Source organism: Perca fluviatilis, chromosome 21 (assembly GCF_010015445.1).
Source record: "Perca fluviatilis chromosome 21, GENO_Pfluv_1.0, whole genome shotgun sequence".
Taxonomy (NCBI): domain Eukaryota; kingdom Metazoa; phylum Chordata; class Actinopteri; order Perciformes; family Percidae; genus Perca; species Perca fluviatilis.
In genome coordinates this window covers 14,561,129-14,581,288 of record NC_053132.1, presented here as the reverse complement: position 1 = coordinate 14,581,288, position 20,160 = coordinate 14,561,129, and the positions used below count along the sequence as shown (strand labels likewise).

The following is a 20,160-nucleotide window of genomic DNA, read 5'->3' as shown; positions in this document are numbered from 1 at the left end:
AGAAAAGAATGAGCTTTGGGCTGAGTACCACAGACAGCATCAGTCTTATATTTGAAGAGTATTGTCCTCTATGACCTTAGGCTTGTTCATTGATAATTGATGACCACTTCTTCCTTACCCTTTTGAAATTTGAGTTGCTTATATGTTGCTGATGATCTCTATTGTTTTTCTTTTTTTATTGCTTATAAGTTTTACATTGTGTTTATATTTGTATTTTTTTTTAACATGTTCAATAAATTGACTAAATAAAAAAAATGGTGTTTGCAATGGTGACATTTGGTTCCAGCACCTGTTTGAACTTGTGCGTGTGCCTTCTCTGGAAAATTTGAACAACCACTGCTTTAAAAAATCTGATCATAGCTGTTTCCTTTTTTCTATCGTTGTGTTTTGGATTTCATAGCGCCTTACATTCATTCAGTATTTTAAAAGGAGCAAAAAAACAAGCAAGACGTTCCTATAGGTCGTAATGTTTCTGATACCTCACATGAGCTGGTTAATAAAAAATTGTCTTGGAGTTAAAACGTGTCACAAGATCACTTTTAATGACATGCATATTACTCTTAGCAGACTGAGAAACCCACACGAGGCTGCTTTTCTTCACTTGCTTATGTAAAGCCATTGTGTACATCTTCATGACCAAAACCTAGTTAAAGCGGTCATTACATGTACTTTACATGTCATTTTATTTTTTTATTGTACATCAATACAAATCTGCATATATTAGGGCAATGTGCTGCTTCTGGTAGAAGAAAGGACACAATGAGAGGTATTTACTGTATGTTGTAAACAGGAAGTCTGGCCTCATAACCTGGCATTAGGAAAAATTCATGCGGGAGCTAGCTTATTAGTGAAGCTTTTGATAATATCTCACATAGCAGAGCTGCTTTAAATGTATTACTGTATCAAGTGGAGTTATGCTAAGTGACCTGATTCTGATAGGCTGAAAAAATGTATATTAAATTGCAGCAACGGTCTTTGAAGGAAACCTAAACTGCAGACACACGGACCAAACGTGATAAAAATGTTTTGTTAGTTTACTCTGTTGCATGTTAAAGTGCAGCACTAAGAGAGAAGAAGAAATCAAGTGAAAGTTGGAAAGCAATATCAAGGAATTTAATGCCCACAAGCTCAAGCTCTTTACTGTTCATTAGAAAATGTCAGAGGGAAAACAAAGCTGAGCAGTTCATTTGAAATAAATAACTTGTGGGAATAAAACATTTCTCGCATTACAGAAAAATATTGTTATTGCTTTTGATGCAGTTTAAGTGTCACTGCATTCCCACCATCCATGGCGTAACACCCCTTTTTTTCTCGATCCAAACCTAATAAAAACTTACAAGCACAATTATGTTTTGAGAAATGACAGCGATGATAATCAAAACACTCTCAGACCCAACAGCTCATAACTTTGAAAACCAATGAGAACAACACATACATATATTACTGTGTGTTACACAACAACATGAACAGTGTATTACAGTAATGCATTATTAGAGCATCTCATATTTCACACATATTTCATATGTTCCCTTTGTGGAGTAGAGATGAAGCATATAAATGCTTGTTAGAGAGATTTTAATTAAAAAAAAATGTAAATACATTATCCCTCAGAGCGCACAAGCAGAAGTCACTCGGTGTCATCAGTTTATAAGTGGTTGCCTCCCCTTATTAAAAACAGGCACTTTATTCATTACAGATAACAGCAATATTTTGTGGTCTAACTCAAAAAGGGCTCCTTGTGTTGTGAATAATCGTAATCAAAAGTATAATCAGTCATACAGGGAGCGGAGACACAGAACAAAGCTTGAAGCTGTGAGTGTGCACTTTGTAAACAACTTAAGACTGCTCGGCCTGTGGTGGTGAAACATATGTAGACAAATATTTATGAAAGCTCCATTAGTGCACCTAAAGGCACCATCCAAGCACTAAAGCAACCACACATGGATATATATTTTTTTTTTAAATTTGAAAGTGACGATGTGATTTAATGCTCTGGAGTTTCTAACATATTATTGAAAATAAAAATGTTGGTCTCTGCATAGGTAACTTCTCATCAACCTCTTAAGACTTAAGTTTCATTTCTGTCCTTTTTATTCCTCTTTATAACTCGATATTAGCATTTAAAAGCAACGTTATGCGAGCAAAGGCAGAATAAATCTCTAAAAAAATACTACCATGCAATTTGTCATGGGGCTGGAAGAAAAAGCTCCATTAATGTTTGTGAGAAACAGTTTCAAACACAAATAGAAGGCTTCCACTTTTTTTTCAAAAGCAGAAATTGTTCAAGAATTACTTCTGGTGGGTGAAAAAGTGATTTACAACATCTGAATGTAAACAGTCTAGTCTTTTAAAGTCACATCCGTCTGGTGGTTCAGGTGAAATATAAAGCTCATCAGAGGTTTCTGCTTTTACTGCGTTTTCAATATTTGAAAGTATTTTTAATCCTCCAGCACATCATTAAATGATAGAAAATCTGTTTGTCTATCAAGCGTTGACACAATCATCACCACCTGCCAATTAGATTTTTAAGTTTCTTAATAAATCCACAGAATAACATTTTTCTGAATTTATAGTCCCATGAAAGTGTTTTATAAATAAGAAGGTAACTTTGAGTGGAAACATTACTAATGTGGTAAGCTTTCTTACAGTTAGTCAGTGAAGCCTGTTCTTGTAGGAATATGTTCCATACTGTAAATAAATTATCATATAGATATAGATTTTTAGGCTGCAGTTGTATTTGCTGCAGCCTTTATATAACATGCCTGGATGTAACTATTTGCATTCCTATCAATAACTGTCACTCACAGTCAAGAGTATTAAGCACTGATGCATTATGTTTCTTAAAAGGGGCTTCTGAGTAGTTTGAAATGAAATTCCCCTGAAAATCAGGTTTGTATGAATTGCATTTTTGTCAAAATGACAGTCAGAGACAATCTGTGTTTTCTTCTTCCAGAAGAATGAACAAAACAGGAGCTGGGAGGGGTTAGCTGAGCTGCAAAGTAAAACTGACAGAAAGTGTTGATTCTGTAACTATTGCGACCAAGACAGGTAAGAGGTTTTAGAAGGCATGAGCCAACGCCACAGTGATTTCTTCCTCTCCATGATTGGCACTTATTTGAAGAGGCTGGGTAAAGGAGGCTGCTTTCATCATACAAGCTTTACTTGTTTCCATACAGTAGTACACCCATACACCCAAAGTGAGGCTTGGATTGCTGTTTAAGTCCTTTATAACAGCTGGAAGTTTGGCTGACATGGAGAGGGGCTTCGACAGATCCACAATGTCACCAGTAATCACCTGATTTTCTAGCAGCCATTCGTTACCTGTGAAAAACAGGAAACAGAATGTTGTCAAAATCAGGTACAAAGGTACAAAATCAACAGTCTGATACAATCCAGCTAATAAAGAAACAGATAAAGTCCACAAAACTAGGGTAGGGGTTGTTAGAGCTACATACCAGCATGTTCACAATGACAATGCTAACATGCTAATATTAAGCAGATATCATGTTTACCATACTCAACATGCTAGTAGCATGCAAACATTTGCTAATTAGCACTAAACAGAAACTAAAAGTATTGGACAAAGTCAAATGTTGACCTGATAATGGCCCTAGAGGAAAAGTTTAAAAGACCACTAGAGTCCTGAGGATACATCCTGTTGGGATCATGAATGTCTGAACAAAATGGCATGGCAATCCATCCAGTAGCTGTTGAGATATTTCACTCCACACCAAAGCGATGGACCAACCGACTGGCTGACACTGCCACAAAACGAGATCAGTCTTCAGTTTGGACCCAGATCAGTCCTAATATGCCATGTTCTGAAAGCGTCTTTTTTCTGAATGTGTCTTTATGTAAATGTCTGTCTGACATCTACATTTATGGTTAAGGTGCACCCTGTGTACTAGATTGGCCCATGTGTGAGCATTGCTAAATGGAGTCCTCTACAATATTACCCTCTTGTAAGAATCAGTTCCCTCCCACTGAATCAGACGGAGTGAGGGTGAGGACGAATTTACTGAAATATGGGGGATATTTTTAGAAGCAAATACACATCTTAAGAGACGTAACCGCTGAATGATAAATGAAAGTCGAAAAGGAAAGGCTAGAACTTCAGCTGTGAGAAAATATTATGCCAGAGAGACCGTCAAATCCATGCCAGCGGTGATTAATGAAGCTGATGCCTAACATGAGGTCCCAGGGTAGCCATTTCTAAAAAGCCACTAAAAAAACAATTTAAATCTGCCGTGCACTTCTAACTTGATCCATTAACATTCCTGCCTCTGCTCTGATCCGATCAGCATAAGTCTAGACTCGGTATAATCGGACAGTGGAGGATCACGTAACATAGCCTGGTAGCTAATTATGTGAACCAAGGCATGCCTTCTTATCAAAATGTTCCAAAAATAGCTCGCTGGTATCGCTGACTGCATGCTGCATCGCTCAGAATGATGGAAACACTATTGTTCCAAACCTAATGAACGAGCCATCACCGTTACTAACATGATATCTCAAATCACTTCACACTCTGTCGTGATGTCAGAGTACTGTTGATTACAACTTGAGAACATGAAAAAAAAGCCTTTTGAATTGTATCTAGCAGTAGAAACCATACATTAAATGGCCCATGCCATGTATAGCCTCACTGGTGCTTTAAAAGAGCTGAGAGCTATAAATCCCAGCCGTACTCCTTGGCTACTAGCAACTGCGTGAAGGAGAGGGGGTGGGGTGGTGCGCAGTCACGGAAGGCTTGTATCACGTGGACTTGCCGACAGTTTTGTTGTTGTTACTTAGAATTCCTCATGGGGGCAGCAGAAACTACGTACTATAGCTTTAAGCATCACTCACTACTATTTTACTTTTTGACAGAATCATGGTTTACAGACCAAAGTAAATGGTAAATGGACTGCATTCATATAGCGCCTTTCTACTTTACCAGACAAAACGCTTTACAATCCCAATCCCAATCACCCACCCTCCACCCATTCACACACACATTCATACACCGATGGTGGTGGGCGCTGGCCTGCCCATTGGGGAGCAACTTGGGGTTCAGTGTCTTGCTCAAAGACGCTTCGACATACGGTCAGGAAGAGCCTGCATGGGTTACTGTCATTATCATTGGCACCATTAGCTGCTGCTGTTGAAAAAACTAATGCTTTTTAGCTAGCCAAGTTAGCTAGCTACGATAAAATATGATAGCGACGCTTGCCGTTTTAGCCGTGTTGAAAATGCCACCTTTATCACTGTACTGCGTATGTGCCATGTGACAATGGAAAACCTGACAGGCGTAGCAACAGTAACAGGGCGAGGCTTAGTCAATGGTCAATGGTGCCTTACACCAAAGTAAAGTCAAATGTACTTATAGGATAAACCTCAATAAAATATTTGCATGCATGACTGAACATTGTCTCACCCTCAGCTGAGAGAGCCCAACAGCTGGGGGCCTCCTCGGTGAGTTTGGTTCCTTCTGGAAGTGAAAGGGTAAGCGACATGACGAGAGTCTGGCCTGCTGACACCGACACTGGTGGCATTTCTTTCCTGGCAGCTGATTTGGGCAGTGTGGGGGCTTTGGCAGGACCCGAAGGCTTTGAAGGTACGGAGTCTGTGCAGTCCATGGAAATGGGGAACTGTGCAGGAGAGAGATTCAGACTTGGATTAAAGAGGAGCAATGAGAAAGCTATCGCAATGTCCTTCTTTGTAACCTTTTATCCAAACTCATCTAGCTTTCAGGATAGATTCATTGCACACACATGGACAAAATAAAAAAATGCTTTCTCAAGGTTGGAAGTGAGCTTTTCTTACACACATACACAGACATCCAGGTCTCACCAGTGAAACAGTCTTGGAGGACAGGTCCAACACTTTGACTTGGTGGTTGTTGGTATCGGCCACATAGAGAAGTTTGCCGCTGTCTCCAACGCAGATTCCTCCCGGTTCATTGAAGCAGGATTTGTTAAATTCAGGGCCCAGAGTATCTCCAGCCTCTCCAGTCCCTGCTAATGTGCTACACTGCTTTACCTTTGGATCCACCACCTTGATCTGAACACAATTACACAGGCACATAGATACAATCCAACAAAAAGGTCAAGGCCTGTATGTTCCCCGTTTGGTTTTTAGATCAAAAGGAGATACACGCTTTGTGTAATGACAACAACAACCTGAAGAAACCCATTGTGACAATAAAAACATTAAATGTGAGCATGCTACAGCTTTGAACTACAGCCTTGTGACATGCAACAGTTACCTTGTGGTTGTAGGAGTCGGCTACATAGAGCAGGCTTTGTTCAGGAGCCCAGGCAACACCGAGAGGATGCTGCAGCTTGGCGTCCACCCCTTTCCCGTCTACATCCCCGAAAGCAAAAAGGTTCTGGTTCAAAGAAGATAAAACATTCAGAAGAGATCAGGAGAAGATATAAAACTTGTACGAATGCCCAAACTGCAATTTCTATGTCTAAGCTTAATTTAGGTAAAGAACAGAATATCCAATCTAATTTTGTGTACCGCCTCTAACGCAGTTCAAAACACATTTTTGCAAAGAGAAGAAAAGGGAGTGTTTTAAGCCGAAGCCTTTCCCACTGTAAATGATCAGTTTTCATTTGACACTTGAAATAAAAACATGAAAGCAACATTGGCTTCATTATTTTTGAAGGTTTCTGAATGATTCATACAGGAAGAGTAACACAAGAATTAAAATACCACATTTGTGAGAAACGCCAGAAAGATCATCTTAAAATCGCATTAGTTACTGTGCTAAAAATAATTAGATGAGTCATTCTTGAGAAGTTTTGAAGCACAAGAACATTAATGATGAATATCATTGAAATATTACAAAGGTGAACATTCTTCATGGTTTTTTTTTTCCTGAAAGTGACAAAAAGCTAATTAATAGTTCTTAGTGCTACAGGTTGATTAAGACCAACATGACCCAAACAGATAAATTACTATTACAGCGAACAACATAATCAACAACCAATTGGGAATAATTAAAATAAACAGATTTTCATTCTGTATTACTCAGCTGAATAAATGAAAACAAATGAGACAATCTTATAGAGATTCTCGTGACTCTCCACAGTTGCAGAGTTCAGTTAACAATGTAAACCGAGAAGGCGATTGCGGCCTACCTTGCTTTAGCGAGACTGACATAAACTCACCGGCCACTTTATAAGGTACACCTGTTCACCGGCTCGTTAACGCAAATATCTAATCAGCAACGTCAGGTAGCAGCCACTCAATGCATTTAGGCGTGTAGACAGTCAAGACGATCAGCTTCAAACCAAGCATTAGAATGGGGAAGAAAGGTGATTTTTAACGGGCTTGTTTTGAGTATTTCAAAAAATTGCTGATCTACTGGGATTTTCACACACACAACCATCTCGAGGGTTTACAGAGAATGGAAAGAGAAAATATCCAGTGAGCAGCAGTTCTCTGGGCAAAAATACCTTGTAGAGGTTAGACGAGAACGGCCTGACTAGTTTGAGCTGATTGAAAGGCAACAGTAACTCAAATAACCACTCGCTACGATGTCACTCGTCACAACCGAGGTATGCAGAAGAGCTCCTCTGAACGCACAACACGTTGCACCTTGAAGCAGATGGACTACAGCAGCAGATGAGCTCGCTGGGTGCCACTCCTGTCAGGAAACCGGGGCTGCAAGTGGCACAGGCTCTCCATAGTTTGACGATAGAAGATTGGAAAAAAACATTGCCTGGTCTGACGAGTCTCGATTTCTGCTCCAACATTCAGATGGTAAAGTCAGAATCTGGCGTAAAGGTGAAAAAAGTGGGGGTGTAGATGATAAAGTGGTTTTCTTTACATGTATGAGCACTTTACATGGCTTTTTGATTATTTTTGTTTGTGTGTAAAAATCTTAATAAAAATATTGAAAAACAACAATGGCAGCTGAAAAAGAAAACCAAATCTTTGGGACAATCTGTTATTGCGCTAGCAGAATCACTCCACTTGTGCGCACGTTCACCTTTACTGCAGGAGTGCAACCCCTATTTCAGATTGTGATGCAGCTATTGCAGAAATGAGATGAGAAAATCAATCAATCTTCTCATCTCATTTTTACATTAACTTGTAATAGCTTTAATTCTGTCTCCACCGGAGATGCACCGATTACAACTTTCTAGGCCGATTCCGATTTCCGATTTTCTTTGAGTTAGGCCAGCCGATACCAATTTTAGCCGATTCCGATTTCATTTTTGCTAACCACTTTACAGCACACACAAATATTTATTTTCTATCTTTTCTTTAATAGAACATTTTGCATAGAACATGTTTTGAACAGATAATGGATCACTATAAAATAGAACTATATAAATTACTCAAACACACATCTAAAGTGCAATGTTAGAACCATTTCCTTCTTTTCACATCCAATATCCAACTTAATATAATAAATATAGCCTTGCAGTATAAAGATATTTCTCAAAAGACACACGCAGGCCTGTTTGAACATCAACAGTAACGTTACCTGAAAACATAAACATCACCACTCATTTTATGCTTTTAATGTAGGGTTTGAGCGGTATGCATCCCCACTAACCTGGAAGGCGTTTTAAACAGTAACATACAGCGTGTCGGAGGAATACAGAGTCTCTCTTTTTTTTTTAATACAGCGTCTCTTGCTGCCGGACGTCAGAGGCAGAGGCACCGTCACCGCAGCGTTCGCTAATGTTAGCCTCTTGTCTCATTTGAGGTCTGATAAATAGTAAATTCATCAAAGTCAGTGTGCCCAACGCTATTTTCCAATAAACTGTAGCTGTCAAATTTCACGGACCCACGGTTTTCATGTTCCACTTATTCAGCCTCAGAGGGAGAGAGAGAGCGCGGCTGAGAGCAGTACAGCAGACGGCTCTGCAGAACTGTGTATAATTACGACTTTATAACATTTCATAAACAGCTGATTGAGCGGCGGTGCGCTGATCTTGCGCGATGTTAATCATGCGGCGCCCGAGTGCATCTAGTCTCCGGTGTTGTGCTTCATTGTCTCAGTTAAATAGCTTAATAAATATCTATGGGCAGCAGACTATTAATGTTTTTTTGCTGATTCGACGCCATGTTGGATAAACTGTATATGACTCTCCAGTTAATTACTCCCAGCTCTCATGGGTGACTACCAGCTTTAGAGCTTTCCAAAAATACACCAGTGTGGCAGGCTAATAAAACTACAGCAGAACGGCTGTGAGGACATGAAAGTATTACCAAAATATTTCTTCAGGCTTTGTATCAGCCACAAATCAATATTTCATATCTACAGAAAATAGATAGCCCTGAAACCCTGTGATTGCCTAGGAGTGATCCAAAGCTTTGTGCAACATTTTTGTTTATAATTGTCAAAGTGTTTTCTATGGCTGGAAATGTAGTAGAGCAACTGTTTGATGGATGGGGACAGAGCCAGGTACAGGACATCATTGAAGATACTGCACAAGAGGTCATTGCGTTCTTGCAGTCTGCTTTTGATTTCCTACCTATTTTTCAAGCTGCTGTTCACGGCATTGTCTTAAATATTATTAGAAAATATTTTCTCCTTTTACAGAAACACTAAAATGGACAAAAAATGACCCTAACTATGAATTTATGGACATTAAAATTAACCAAAGAGGAAAACTTCATTAAAGCCACTTGGGATTCACTTCGTAGTAGAAAGAAAAAAGTATGAAATAATGTTAAGAAATCCATTCATCCAGATATAAATGAATCCACCATCTAGTCATCCATCTAACAGCCATTGCATACCCACCAGTGGGTCTCTCTCTCCCCCGACCAGCACCTTGACGGCTCCGTCCTTCAGTGCCAGCGAGCGGATGGTGCTGCTTTCGCTATCGGCCACATACAGGCAGGCCCAGGGCTCCTCCGGGGCTAAAGCCAGGCCTGAAGGCTGAGTTTTCGCTCCCCCCCCCCCCGTTGTAAAATAGAAGGCCCTAAAAAGAAGACAACAATAAGATAAAACACTTCAATACATTGCTGGATAGGTAGAGTTCATATGACCTTTTATCATTTCTTTAGTGGCTTAGAAGGGTGGCTGCTGCCAAGTGGCCGTGGTGGTTCTGTCTACATGGTCTCTCACCTTCCTTTGGGCAGTTTCCCATCTGCTAGGAACAAAGCCCAGATCTGGTGGGTCCCCGCCATGGCTATCCACAGCACGTTATCTTCAGCACCGCCTGCACGTACAAATGAAACGCACATACAAGTGCACACAAAAACACACTCTTTGAGTTGAGACCCAGGAAACTTGTGTCACGGCTTTTGGCTGTCTATCAGTCACCAGAGGTGGTGCTAATATGTGTCCTAAAAGGTAAAGAGTCCTTTCAGATGTTTTTGGGATGTTCAATTTAAGCTATGATTTTCTTATAAATATAAAAATGGCAAAATAAATAAATGAAAATAAATATCTCTACTGATTGAAAAAGAGTTAAAAAAAAATGTAAATACTTTTTATTGATCCCCAGTGGGGGGTTTGTTGAAGGTGGAGAGACAGAAATGAGTCAGAAATGCAGCTACGCAGGTTGTGACTACAGCCAGTCGATCATAGGCCACATGCTGCATCTCAGCAGAGACAATACTGTCATCGATACACAACCCTTACAGGCAAACAGTATCTTAGTTGTATTTTTAATGCAGCACAGAGCTCAGACCTTCTTGATCACATCTGGCGGACTGTCAGGAACATCTGACAGCTCTCGCACCTGCCTCACAGCATCAGTGTCACTTTACAGTTCAAAAGGTGCAGGGTCATCTTGATTTGGTCAATTGAATTATTCATACGCGTGGTGAATAAATCCTGAGTGTTGTGGATGTACCCTCAGAGTACAATGTTAGTGGAGTTAAAGGTCTGATATCACATCCTCAGACCATGTGGTGATGTGCAAACCAGCAGATTGTGTCATCCATCAAGCTGTGCAGAAAAGGGGACTATGATGGATTACCTCTTGCTAACAGGCAGGTGTGCAATGAGGAAATAATTGCGCTAATGGCCCTTTAAATTCGTAGAGTTAATATTATACATTTACACAACTATGATTAAACACCATACCTGTAAAATGTAAACTGACTGTTGATGAGTACAGTACAACTCCAGGCGTACACACACTCCCTTTTTACTTAACTACTACTACTTAGCTGTCGGCTCTAACAACGCCTCAGACTTGAAGAACCGCCTAATGGTAAACAATGTTAACCTGAGGCAAGAAAGTTGTAAGAAAAACAGATGACATTATAATTTTAAGTAAATGTTTGTTTGAAATCCTTTACAATAATAATTTGTGTTAATTGTTAATAAAGTCATTAATTTTAAAACTGCATTTTGAACAAATAAATAAGTCCATGTAGTATGCTCCTAAAGTGAGGAATGCAAAGAAATGATTACAAAATGCTGGAATAATATTTAACTTAATGATTAAAAAATAAATAACGCTAAAGCTTGTATTAAACATGTCTAAATGATACCAGCCTGGAAAGCAAAAAATATATATGTATATGTAAATCTGCTGCAAGCTCATATTTTACTTGCTCTGGCAGATACTAACACGCATTTTTGAATTGGCCTGCCGATGTCAGGCTAATGGCATCTCTGTCTATGACAACAATTCTTGAATCTTAATGTCCACCTGGCCTGATGGCAACACAAAACATACACAAACATTTAGAGACAAAGGGTCTGAGAGATTCAAAAGCTGAGTTAAAAAAAGCTTTCTGCTTTGATGAAAAAAGGTACTCAGTGAGAAATATTAAAAGAAGACTAATAATAAAGAAACTCTGAATGCCCAAGGCAAAAATAATCAAAGCAAAGCATTTAGAGAAACTGAGCTTTGATTTTGAAGTGGATTTCTTGGATTATGTTGAGAATATGAAAGACCTTGTCAGGTACTTTACAGTAGTTTGTGACTTGTATAGTTTTGACTTATTATATGATTATATTAAATGATTCAGTACAACTAAAATTAGGGATTTTTGGCACTGAGATCCTATATGATACATATTCTATTCACAATGTAAATAAATTATGAAGGGCAACTTTATAAAAAGTGTAATCCATTGCAACTGATCGGGGCCTCCACTTTGACCAGAAGAGCTGTTGTGTTCTTGCAAAGCTTGGAAGCTGTAATATTTTGTGTATTCATCATTTTGTTTTACTCAAGAAAATATTGTCAAGTATCTGTGTATGCTTTTAGTGCACTCTAATCTAATTATGTACTAAATATGCAAGTTGCAAACAATCTGTCAAAAAGTGTGATATCACACCAGAATTTAGCACCCCAGTCTGTATGTAGTCGCTTCCTATTGTTTTTATACACCTTCACCACATCCTAACTGACCTGTGACCTGTAAAATGGTGAGACCTCTCTCTCAAGAATTATTGATTGTATAGCAGCATGCAGAAAGTAAACAACAGATGTTGAGAAAACAGGAAGGCACAGAGGGGGAAAGACAATAAAATGTAAATGTTGTCCTTCAGTTCTGGTCTGACAGCCCCACAACACTCACCGGCAGTGCCAAGAGTCACATCCCAAGGAGAGCTGATGGGCTGCTGAGGTCCCATGGCCCCACCCTCTTTATCTGTGCCTTGGGCACCTACACCGGCTAGAGTGCTGACTCTTCCCTCTAACAGGTCGATCTGAAACAGACAGAAATGTACAAATAAAGTGACATCAAATTTAATTTGTTTAAAATGCAGTTATTTCAAGAGATAGTTTGGGATCCTACCTTTCGTATCAGGTGGTTTTCTGTGTCGGCCACGTATACAGTGTCCCCTTTAATGGCCACACCCTGAGGTGAGTTAAAGGAAGCTTGGGACAAGTTGCCATCTTGTCTCCCACTTTTAGGCCCTGGGAATATATAATAATCCAATTAAAATAGTGCATCTTTAGACTCGGCACGTTCAGGTACTTAACATTTATCTGTAGTCCTCAAAGTCTTTGACATTGAAAGGTTATTACTAAGCAACAGCAGTTTTAATTATTCCTCATATATTCCTTTCCATTATTTTCCCTGCCTAAACATTTGGTATGAAGAAAAAAAAGATATGATGGATGATTTTATGATTACTTATATGAAGCATACGTACAGGAAAACTTGCCCAATTACAGCTAGAGCATGGGTGGCCTTTCATTTCTGCAAGTGGAGTAATTACTTACATTTGAGACTGAGGAATTTTGATCTAATGCGCTGCTACTGCTACAAATTAGCTCAGGAAGATGTGAGACCAAAAACAATTTTGTTCTGTCCTCATAAATACCATCTTTAAATTAGTTTGATGCTTTGAACTTCTTATGCAAATATAAATGTATACATTTCTCATACTGTGTGTGGATAGGGATGAGTGGAGTCAACCTACAAAAATAATACAAATCCTGCATTTCTGTCCCTCATCGTCCGTGCCAGTTCACAGCGTCTACTAGTCCCTGCGGTTGCCAACCGCTCGGTTGGGCCAGGGACAACATCATCTACCATGTAGCTCCTCTGAGGGCTGTTAGAGGACTGAGTAATTTAGTATTTTGTAATGAATATCAATGATGCTTAAATATTTTTGTATAATTTGTAGATGTAAAAAGCAAGAACAAAACTTTATTTTTATCAGACATCTATGCAATTTGAACCCTTATATATACTGCATATCACCATCCTGTTTCCTACTTCTTACCTCCTATGACATGTGACAGGTGCCCAGTTGACGACACCACCAGAATTCGGTGATGCCCAGTGTCTGCTATGGCCAGTCTTTTCATGCTGCTGTCTACGGCCACCTTCCCAGGAAAAGACAGGACGCTGGGTGGCAGGGAGTCTCGGTACAGCCTGATCCCCACTGTGTGCGTCTTCAGCAGACCTTGCTCCCCGTAGTGACGGAGGGCGTTGTCAGTAAAAAGCACCAGCTTGTCACGGTGGCCTTCGCCCACCAGGGAGAAGAGCAGGTTGCCACGTGGGCCCAGTAAGACCAGTGTAGGCCAGCAGGACACCTCCAGTTCATGCCAGAGGTGTGCCTCGCTGTCGTTCACAACTGGGTGGCAGATGTCATAGCGGAGCACAGCGCTGCGGACGTTGTCCAGGACCTTTGGAGGGTTGGAGACAAGCATAGACTAATGAGTAAAAAGCTGTGAATATGTAAGAGCTATTCATTAGTTAATTATATTCATAATAAATGATTTTCATTATCGATTCTAATTTTCAAGAGCCCAAGGTGACATCTTCAAAGTGCTGATATCGGCACAGCTTCATAAAGAATAGAAGAGAGATCGACAGTATGAGGAGGATTTTCTGAAGATCTGAGCATGTTTTCTGGTTTTAAGGAGATAACAGAAATCATTTTAGATACGATCATTTGTCTGATATCTCGGCTGATATCTCATGCTGGCATACTGTTGTAACATTAGAAATTAATGCTTTGGTGCTTTGATTTCTTGCTTGAGAAAGAGTGGTTCACATTGACCTCCATCATACTCACAATTACACATATTTGTCGATACTTTGCAGTTATGACAATGCAGAAAGAACAACAAGCAGGACAGCCTACTCAAAGGTAAAAATGATGATAAACAATAAAATCCCTCACCTTTTCATTGGGGAATTTAGCTGAGTGCACACCAACAACAACCAATCCATCTGAGAGAGAGATTAAACAGACAGAGACAAACAGACAAAAATAAAATGGCCAAACGTAACAGTACAGTAAGTGCTTTGACTTAACTGTGCTCATGATCAAAACTAGCCCCAATTCCAAATTTTCAGGACGCATTTTTGAGCTTTATTCCCTCACAAAAAAAGCAAGTTTGCATGACAGTAACTAAAAAATACACAAAGGTTCAAACCTATGTCCATTTAGTAATACTGTAAATATCTCTGTAAAATATTGTCTCTATCAAACAGTTGTAATCAATAACAAGTTCACAAAGACACAAACATCACACACACAGATGTGCAAGTCCGAGAGAATTGGGGAGGAGGAGGGTAACTGATGTGATTTTCAACTTCAAAAAAAAACTCTCCAGCATAATATAACGTACAGTAGGTCTCATTAAAGTTCCTAAAAATGTTTTAGCACCTTAAGGCAGTAAATATTTTCTCAGTAGTCATCAAAGACTACTAACACTATCCTTATTGTACAGAGCAATTGAGTGGAATTTGTGACTCTGATAAGGCTAAAGGATGTTTAAATGTTATACAACTAAATGGCCTAAAACTGTGAAAAATGCATGTTTGTGATGCTTCTTTTTTTCCTTTACATAACAGATATCTCGATTGAGTTTCCTTCCTGTTTCACAATCAGTGTGGAACTCTATTAAAACACAGTCACTTTTGTACATTCTGAGGTGCAGTCTGAAACGGTAGTATATAAATTACAAACATGAAAAAGATAAATTAATACTGGCCTAATACCCACTTTGGACCTTAAATGAGCAAATAAAATGCATAATTCTGTTGTGAAAAACTAATTGAAGTATGTTTCTTTACATAATTAAGATGCATACATTCACACTAAGTTGTTTTTTTTGCCACACAAAACAATCATGTTTTTATATTTTAATTTAGATTTCATTATGCCTTTTTTCACAGCATTACAGACCATTTTCAGTGAAAATAAAGCAAACAAAAGCCTTTTGTCCTCCATTAACGGATTAACTCACATCATTGAGCCGCCATTAACAGACAAAATTCCAAAAATACACAATTCCAAACCTTTAGACTCACACCATCTGCAGTGGATTTCATCACCCACGCCCTCAACCAAGCAGCATAGTAGCAGCACAGATTGCAGTGACGATGGGTGGGTGGGGGGTGGACTGTGGGAGTGACTGGACAGGGTGGCTCCCACACCTCTCTGACCAGTGCAGCAAACAGAATGTACCCACAGCAGTGCCAAAGATAAGGCGAGCGCGATAATGTGTGGTGGCGGTGTGTGTGCTCCGTGTTCCGCATGGCTCACAACTGAATTTCCTCAGATGATCCCTTGAAGGGCCAGCAGGATGATAGAGTCAGTCGGATGTTTTTATGCTTTACATAGAGTGGCTAAATAAAGAGCCATACAGTGAACTACAGCAGAGTACAATTATGGACCCTGTGTGCACCGACACTGCAGCTTGGACTTATTTTTAGTTAATGTCTCTTCACAGCTGAGATAAGGGCCTTCATGCTCTTGGGCAAGAAGAGAAGTGGAGTTGATGTACTACAGCTTCTCTGCCCCAGTGAACTTACACATGTTCCCTTGATGCAGCATGACACATAATAAGATACCATTGGAATTGTGTTCCCTCAGTAATAAAGCCTGCTAGGCTGCTGCTTCCTGCGCAGCCCACTCTATTTGTAGTCTGAAAGAATACATTTAAAAAAAAGTTTGTCAGCCCAATGATGCTTATTAGTATTCATATTTTTATTAATATGGCAGGCGAGCAATGTCACTGGACTGAAACTTGTACAAACAATAATAATAAGTTACAATCGTAACTCACCACAGCTACTTTTTAATCAGCCCACAGCTTACTATAGTTACGGTTTAAGAAGCACTGGACAGGGACCAATCATTCCTTTGTTTACAGACAATGGGCAAAGTTAAACTGAGTTTGCTAGATAGGCTGCTAGACTCAAGCAGAGATGAGGTGCATGCTACAGAAGTCTGGTCAGAAGTCAGAAGTCACTTCTTTCTATTTCCAGACTGTTTTCAATTTTATTTTCTGACGCTGATTCAAGTGACATTTGTTGTTTATCATATTTCATTAGGGTTGGGCATCGTTTGGATTTTAACAATTCTGATTCCAATTACCATAAACATCAACACTGCAGTCTATTTTGAGTCAATCCCACACTCTGAGCACCAACTGTCTATTAATCCGTGGCTGAAAACGATCCTCAACAAATACACTATTCACTTCTGTTTGTGTAACGTTTGCTGAAAAATACAGCGCCCAGCTTAAAGTAATTAAACTACTGTTTGTCCATTTTCAAACATTTACACCTTCAGTAGAAACAAATGGGCTCAGGGCTGAGTGTCGCAGACAGGGTAAGGAAGTCAAAGTATTGAGAGACGGGAAAAAATTTTGTTACTTTTGGTACTTTTAAAAAAATCTATCTGGCAAAATTACTTTTAAAATTGTGCACAACTGAACACGTGAGAAAAAATACCCAAATAAGAAGACAAACATGAAGAACCCCAGTTTTCTCTTCTGAGAAATGGCTTAGATCAATCGTACTTTCCAAGGTGTCTTGTAAAAGACTTCATATGAATATTAAATCATCTCTCATTATCGTAATCTAACTCATAAATTCATTGACATGTCATTCATAATGGGCTTTGTGTCTGCTAAATTGTAATAGTGGGAGCCTGATGAGATGGGGAGAATTGTCCTATAGTCCCACATTTTAAAAGGTAAAAATGTATTTATTTTCCATTGGAAATTAGCTATATAAATTGCCTCCATCTCTCAACCCCTCTAGGATCAGGACACCCATGTCGACTGCAGCTTTAAAGCCAATCTAAGTCCATACCTTTGGCAGAGTGCTTCTTCTCTAGCTGGTGCAGGTCAGGAAGGATGTGCATGCAGTTGATGCAGCAGTAAGTAAAGAAGTCCAGCAGCACCACTTTACCAGCCAGCTCCTTGTTCAAAGACAGAGGCCCCTCCGTGTTCAGCCATTCCAAGCCTGGAGCAAATCACAGAGTGGAAATGATGCTGTCATCTTATTAATTATGTTTAGTCACAGCACAAGCAAACGCTTTACATTGCCCATCCTCTGTCTGGCCTGATACTGCATTTATTTCACGTGGGAAAAAAAGTTGATCAAAGCAATGACTTGGAATTGCCTACAGCTTCAGAGGGGTTATGAAGCTATTAAATGCCATGACATAATTTCTGTAGATCTAGATCTCGTTTAAAGTTGTTTTTTTTACATTTACCTCACATGCACTCTGGATTGTGTCTGGTAACATTTGTCACACTTAACTCACATGAAACTTGATTAATACATTTACTTTGATATTTTACAGCATACTGAGCACCAAAATCCAGCCTGAAGTACTTGGAAATAATATTCTACCCTCCATATAAGCTTCTAATATACAGCATTCCTGTTATTTGTTCTGAATATACTACTGCCTGTTTGACAGTCTGTGTTTTAGTTGGGCTGCTGCCTTGTTTTGCATTGTCTCCTTAGAAAGAACAATTCTTAATCTCTGTCTGGCACCCAAAATGGTTTGATGTGTAACTAAGGTAATGCCGGCCCAAATTCCTTTCTATTTGTTTGGGCTAAAACTTTGCTGGTATTTATTTAAGATCTATGTGAGGAGGAGATTATAGCATCACAGAAAATTAATTTGTTACATATTGTATATCTTAAAATGTCTCTTTGACTCTGCAAAAGAGAGGAAATTTGGATAGATTTATGCAAAATACTATAATGAACTATAGTGACTGAACATTATATGAACAGCCATAAGTGCCTTTGTCAACCTGTTGAATTAATTTAATTGAATGTATTTATTTTTCGACACACTTGTACAAATATTTAAAACTTGTGTCTGTTATGTGGTCCTGAGAGGTTGTTTAAGGGCCCAGTTAAGAACCCATGCAGCTATGTTTTTCTGCTGTTTGATGTTCTACTGTAGATCCCCATCTACTGGTGCAATGGGATATTGACAACATGCTGCATTACTCAACAGAGGACCTAACTGTACTGTTGACACCAGAAGGATTTGATGTTTTTTAAGCTGCTTTATTTGGAAACTGCATTGGCAACCCTTTTTATTTTTCAATGGGCCAACACTATTCATATTATTTGGTGTAGTGACAACAACTACAAAAGACAACTTTATGTAGTTATTCTCAATCTTATGCTGTTAAAGGGACAACAAACAAAAACACAAATTGATGACTGAAACACCTGAGAAAGCAGGAGTCTTGCCAGTAATCCTTCATGTGATGGTGCTATCTAAGAAAAAGCTATTACCAACATAGTATGTGTATTATGCGTTAAAATGTTAAATTTATTAAACATTATTATTATTATTAGTCTTAAACTAGCAGTAGCATGAAGGTTATACAGTGGAGTGTGTTGATAAAGCCATGGGGAGGACAAATACAAAAGCAGAGAAAAGGACAGAGCTGCAACGATTATTCAAAGAAAACACAAATACAGAAAAATAATCAACTAATAAGCAACTATTTTGATAATCACTTAATCATTAAAGTAATGTTTATGCAAAAATGGCAGAAGAGGCTGTTTAAATCTCTTGGACTGACAAAAGAAGACATTTTTAGACATTACCTTGGACATTAAGAAACTGAGATGGACATTTTGATTTTTACTATTTTCTAACATTTTATAGCCCAAACGATTAATCTAGAGTAATAACCTACAGATTAATGAAAATAGTCGTTTAGTTGCAGCCCCAGAACATAATAGTATGCATTCTTTCTTTATATAGATTTGTGGCTTCCTGATTATGCCATACTCATTGTTATAAAACAAAAACTCTGAAGAAAGCGAAATCTGATACAGGATAGGCTACTGTTGCAACAAAACACACCACAGGAAGCGTTGCACCTAAAAACAAAAAAGTTGAACCTACACAAAGCAGCTATTGCTACTTCTCTTCCCGTGTTGTGTTTTCTAAGTACATAATTAATAGCTAACTAACTTATAAAAACACTTGTGGTTTTAAAGTATGTAAATACTAATAAAGGAAAGAAGAGGAAACCCTATACTGTAATGTTGAGATCCTAATGACGTGTTAGAAAACTCAAGTCACACTGTAGAGCAACAGAGAGACACTTAGTAAGTTAGAGCTGCAACATGGTCTAACCTGTCTGGAAATCGGGTATCTTCAGATCCTCTCTCTCGTCTAGCTTTTTCAAATACTCGATGACAAGATTTTCTTTCTCTTGTTGTGTCGTAGCGTCATCTAGGGCGCAATCCAGTTCATTTTGGATATGAAATAAGGCAGAGAGGCTGCACTGGGACGCCATGTTTCCAACAACAACCAGCCTGCTAAGTAAACTCAGAAAGAACATTCAGACCGCTGATTTCGACACAACAGTCAAAATAAAAAATGATTCACCAGAAGGATTTGTTGTCTTCATTTTAGATTACCTTAAACTGGGTTAATTATCAGTAAGAACGTTTTGTAATTGTTTTAGTGGTCTTTAGCTCGAATGGGCTCGTGAAATG

General features: G+C 38.9%; 1 protein-coding gene across 1 annotated transcript; it reads right to left on the bottom strand.

Moving 5' to 3' along the window:
• Positions 1-1,091: 1,091 nt before the first annotated feature.
• Positions 1,092-20,003, bottom strand: nhlrc2 (NHL repeat containing 2). Its single transcript, XM_039788027.1, is given in 12 exon segments — positions 1,092-3,321; positions 5,417-5,630; positions 5,833-6,042; positions 6,248-6,370; positions 9,752-9,932; positions 10,067-10,172; positions 12,496-12,625; positions 12,715-12,836; positions 13,652-14,057; positions 14,558-14,607; positions 17,485-17,637; positions 19,796-20,003. Coding segments are annotated over 12 exon segments (2,166 nt in total). The 3' UTR covers positions 1,092-3,058.
• Positions 20,004-20,160: the final 157 nt, after the last annotated feature.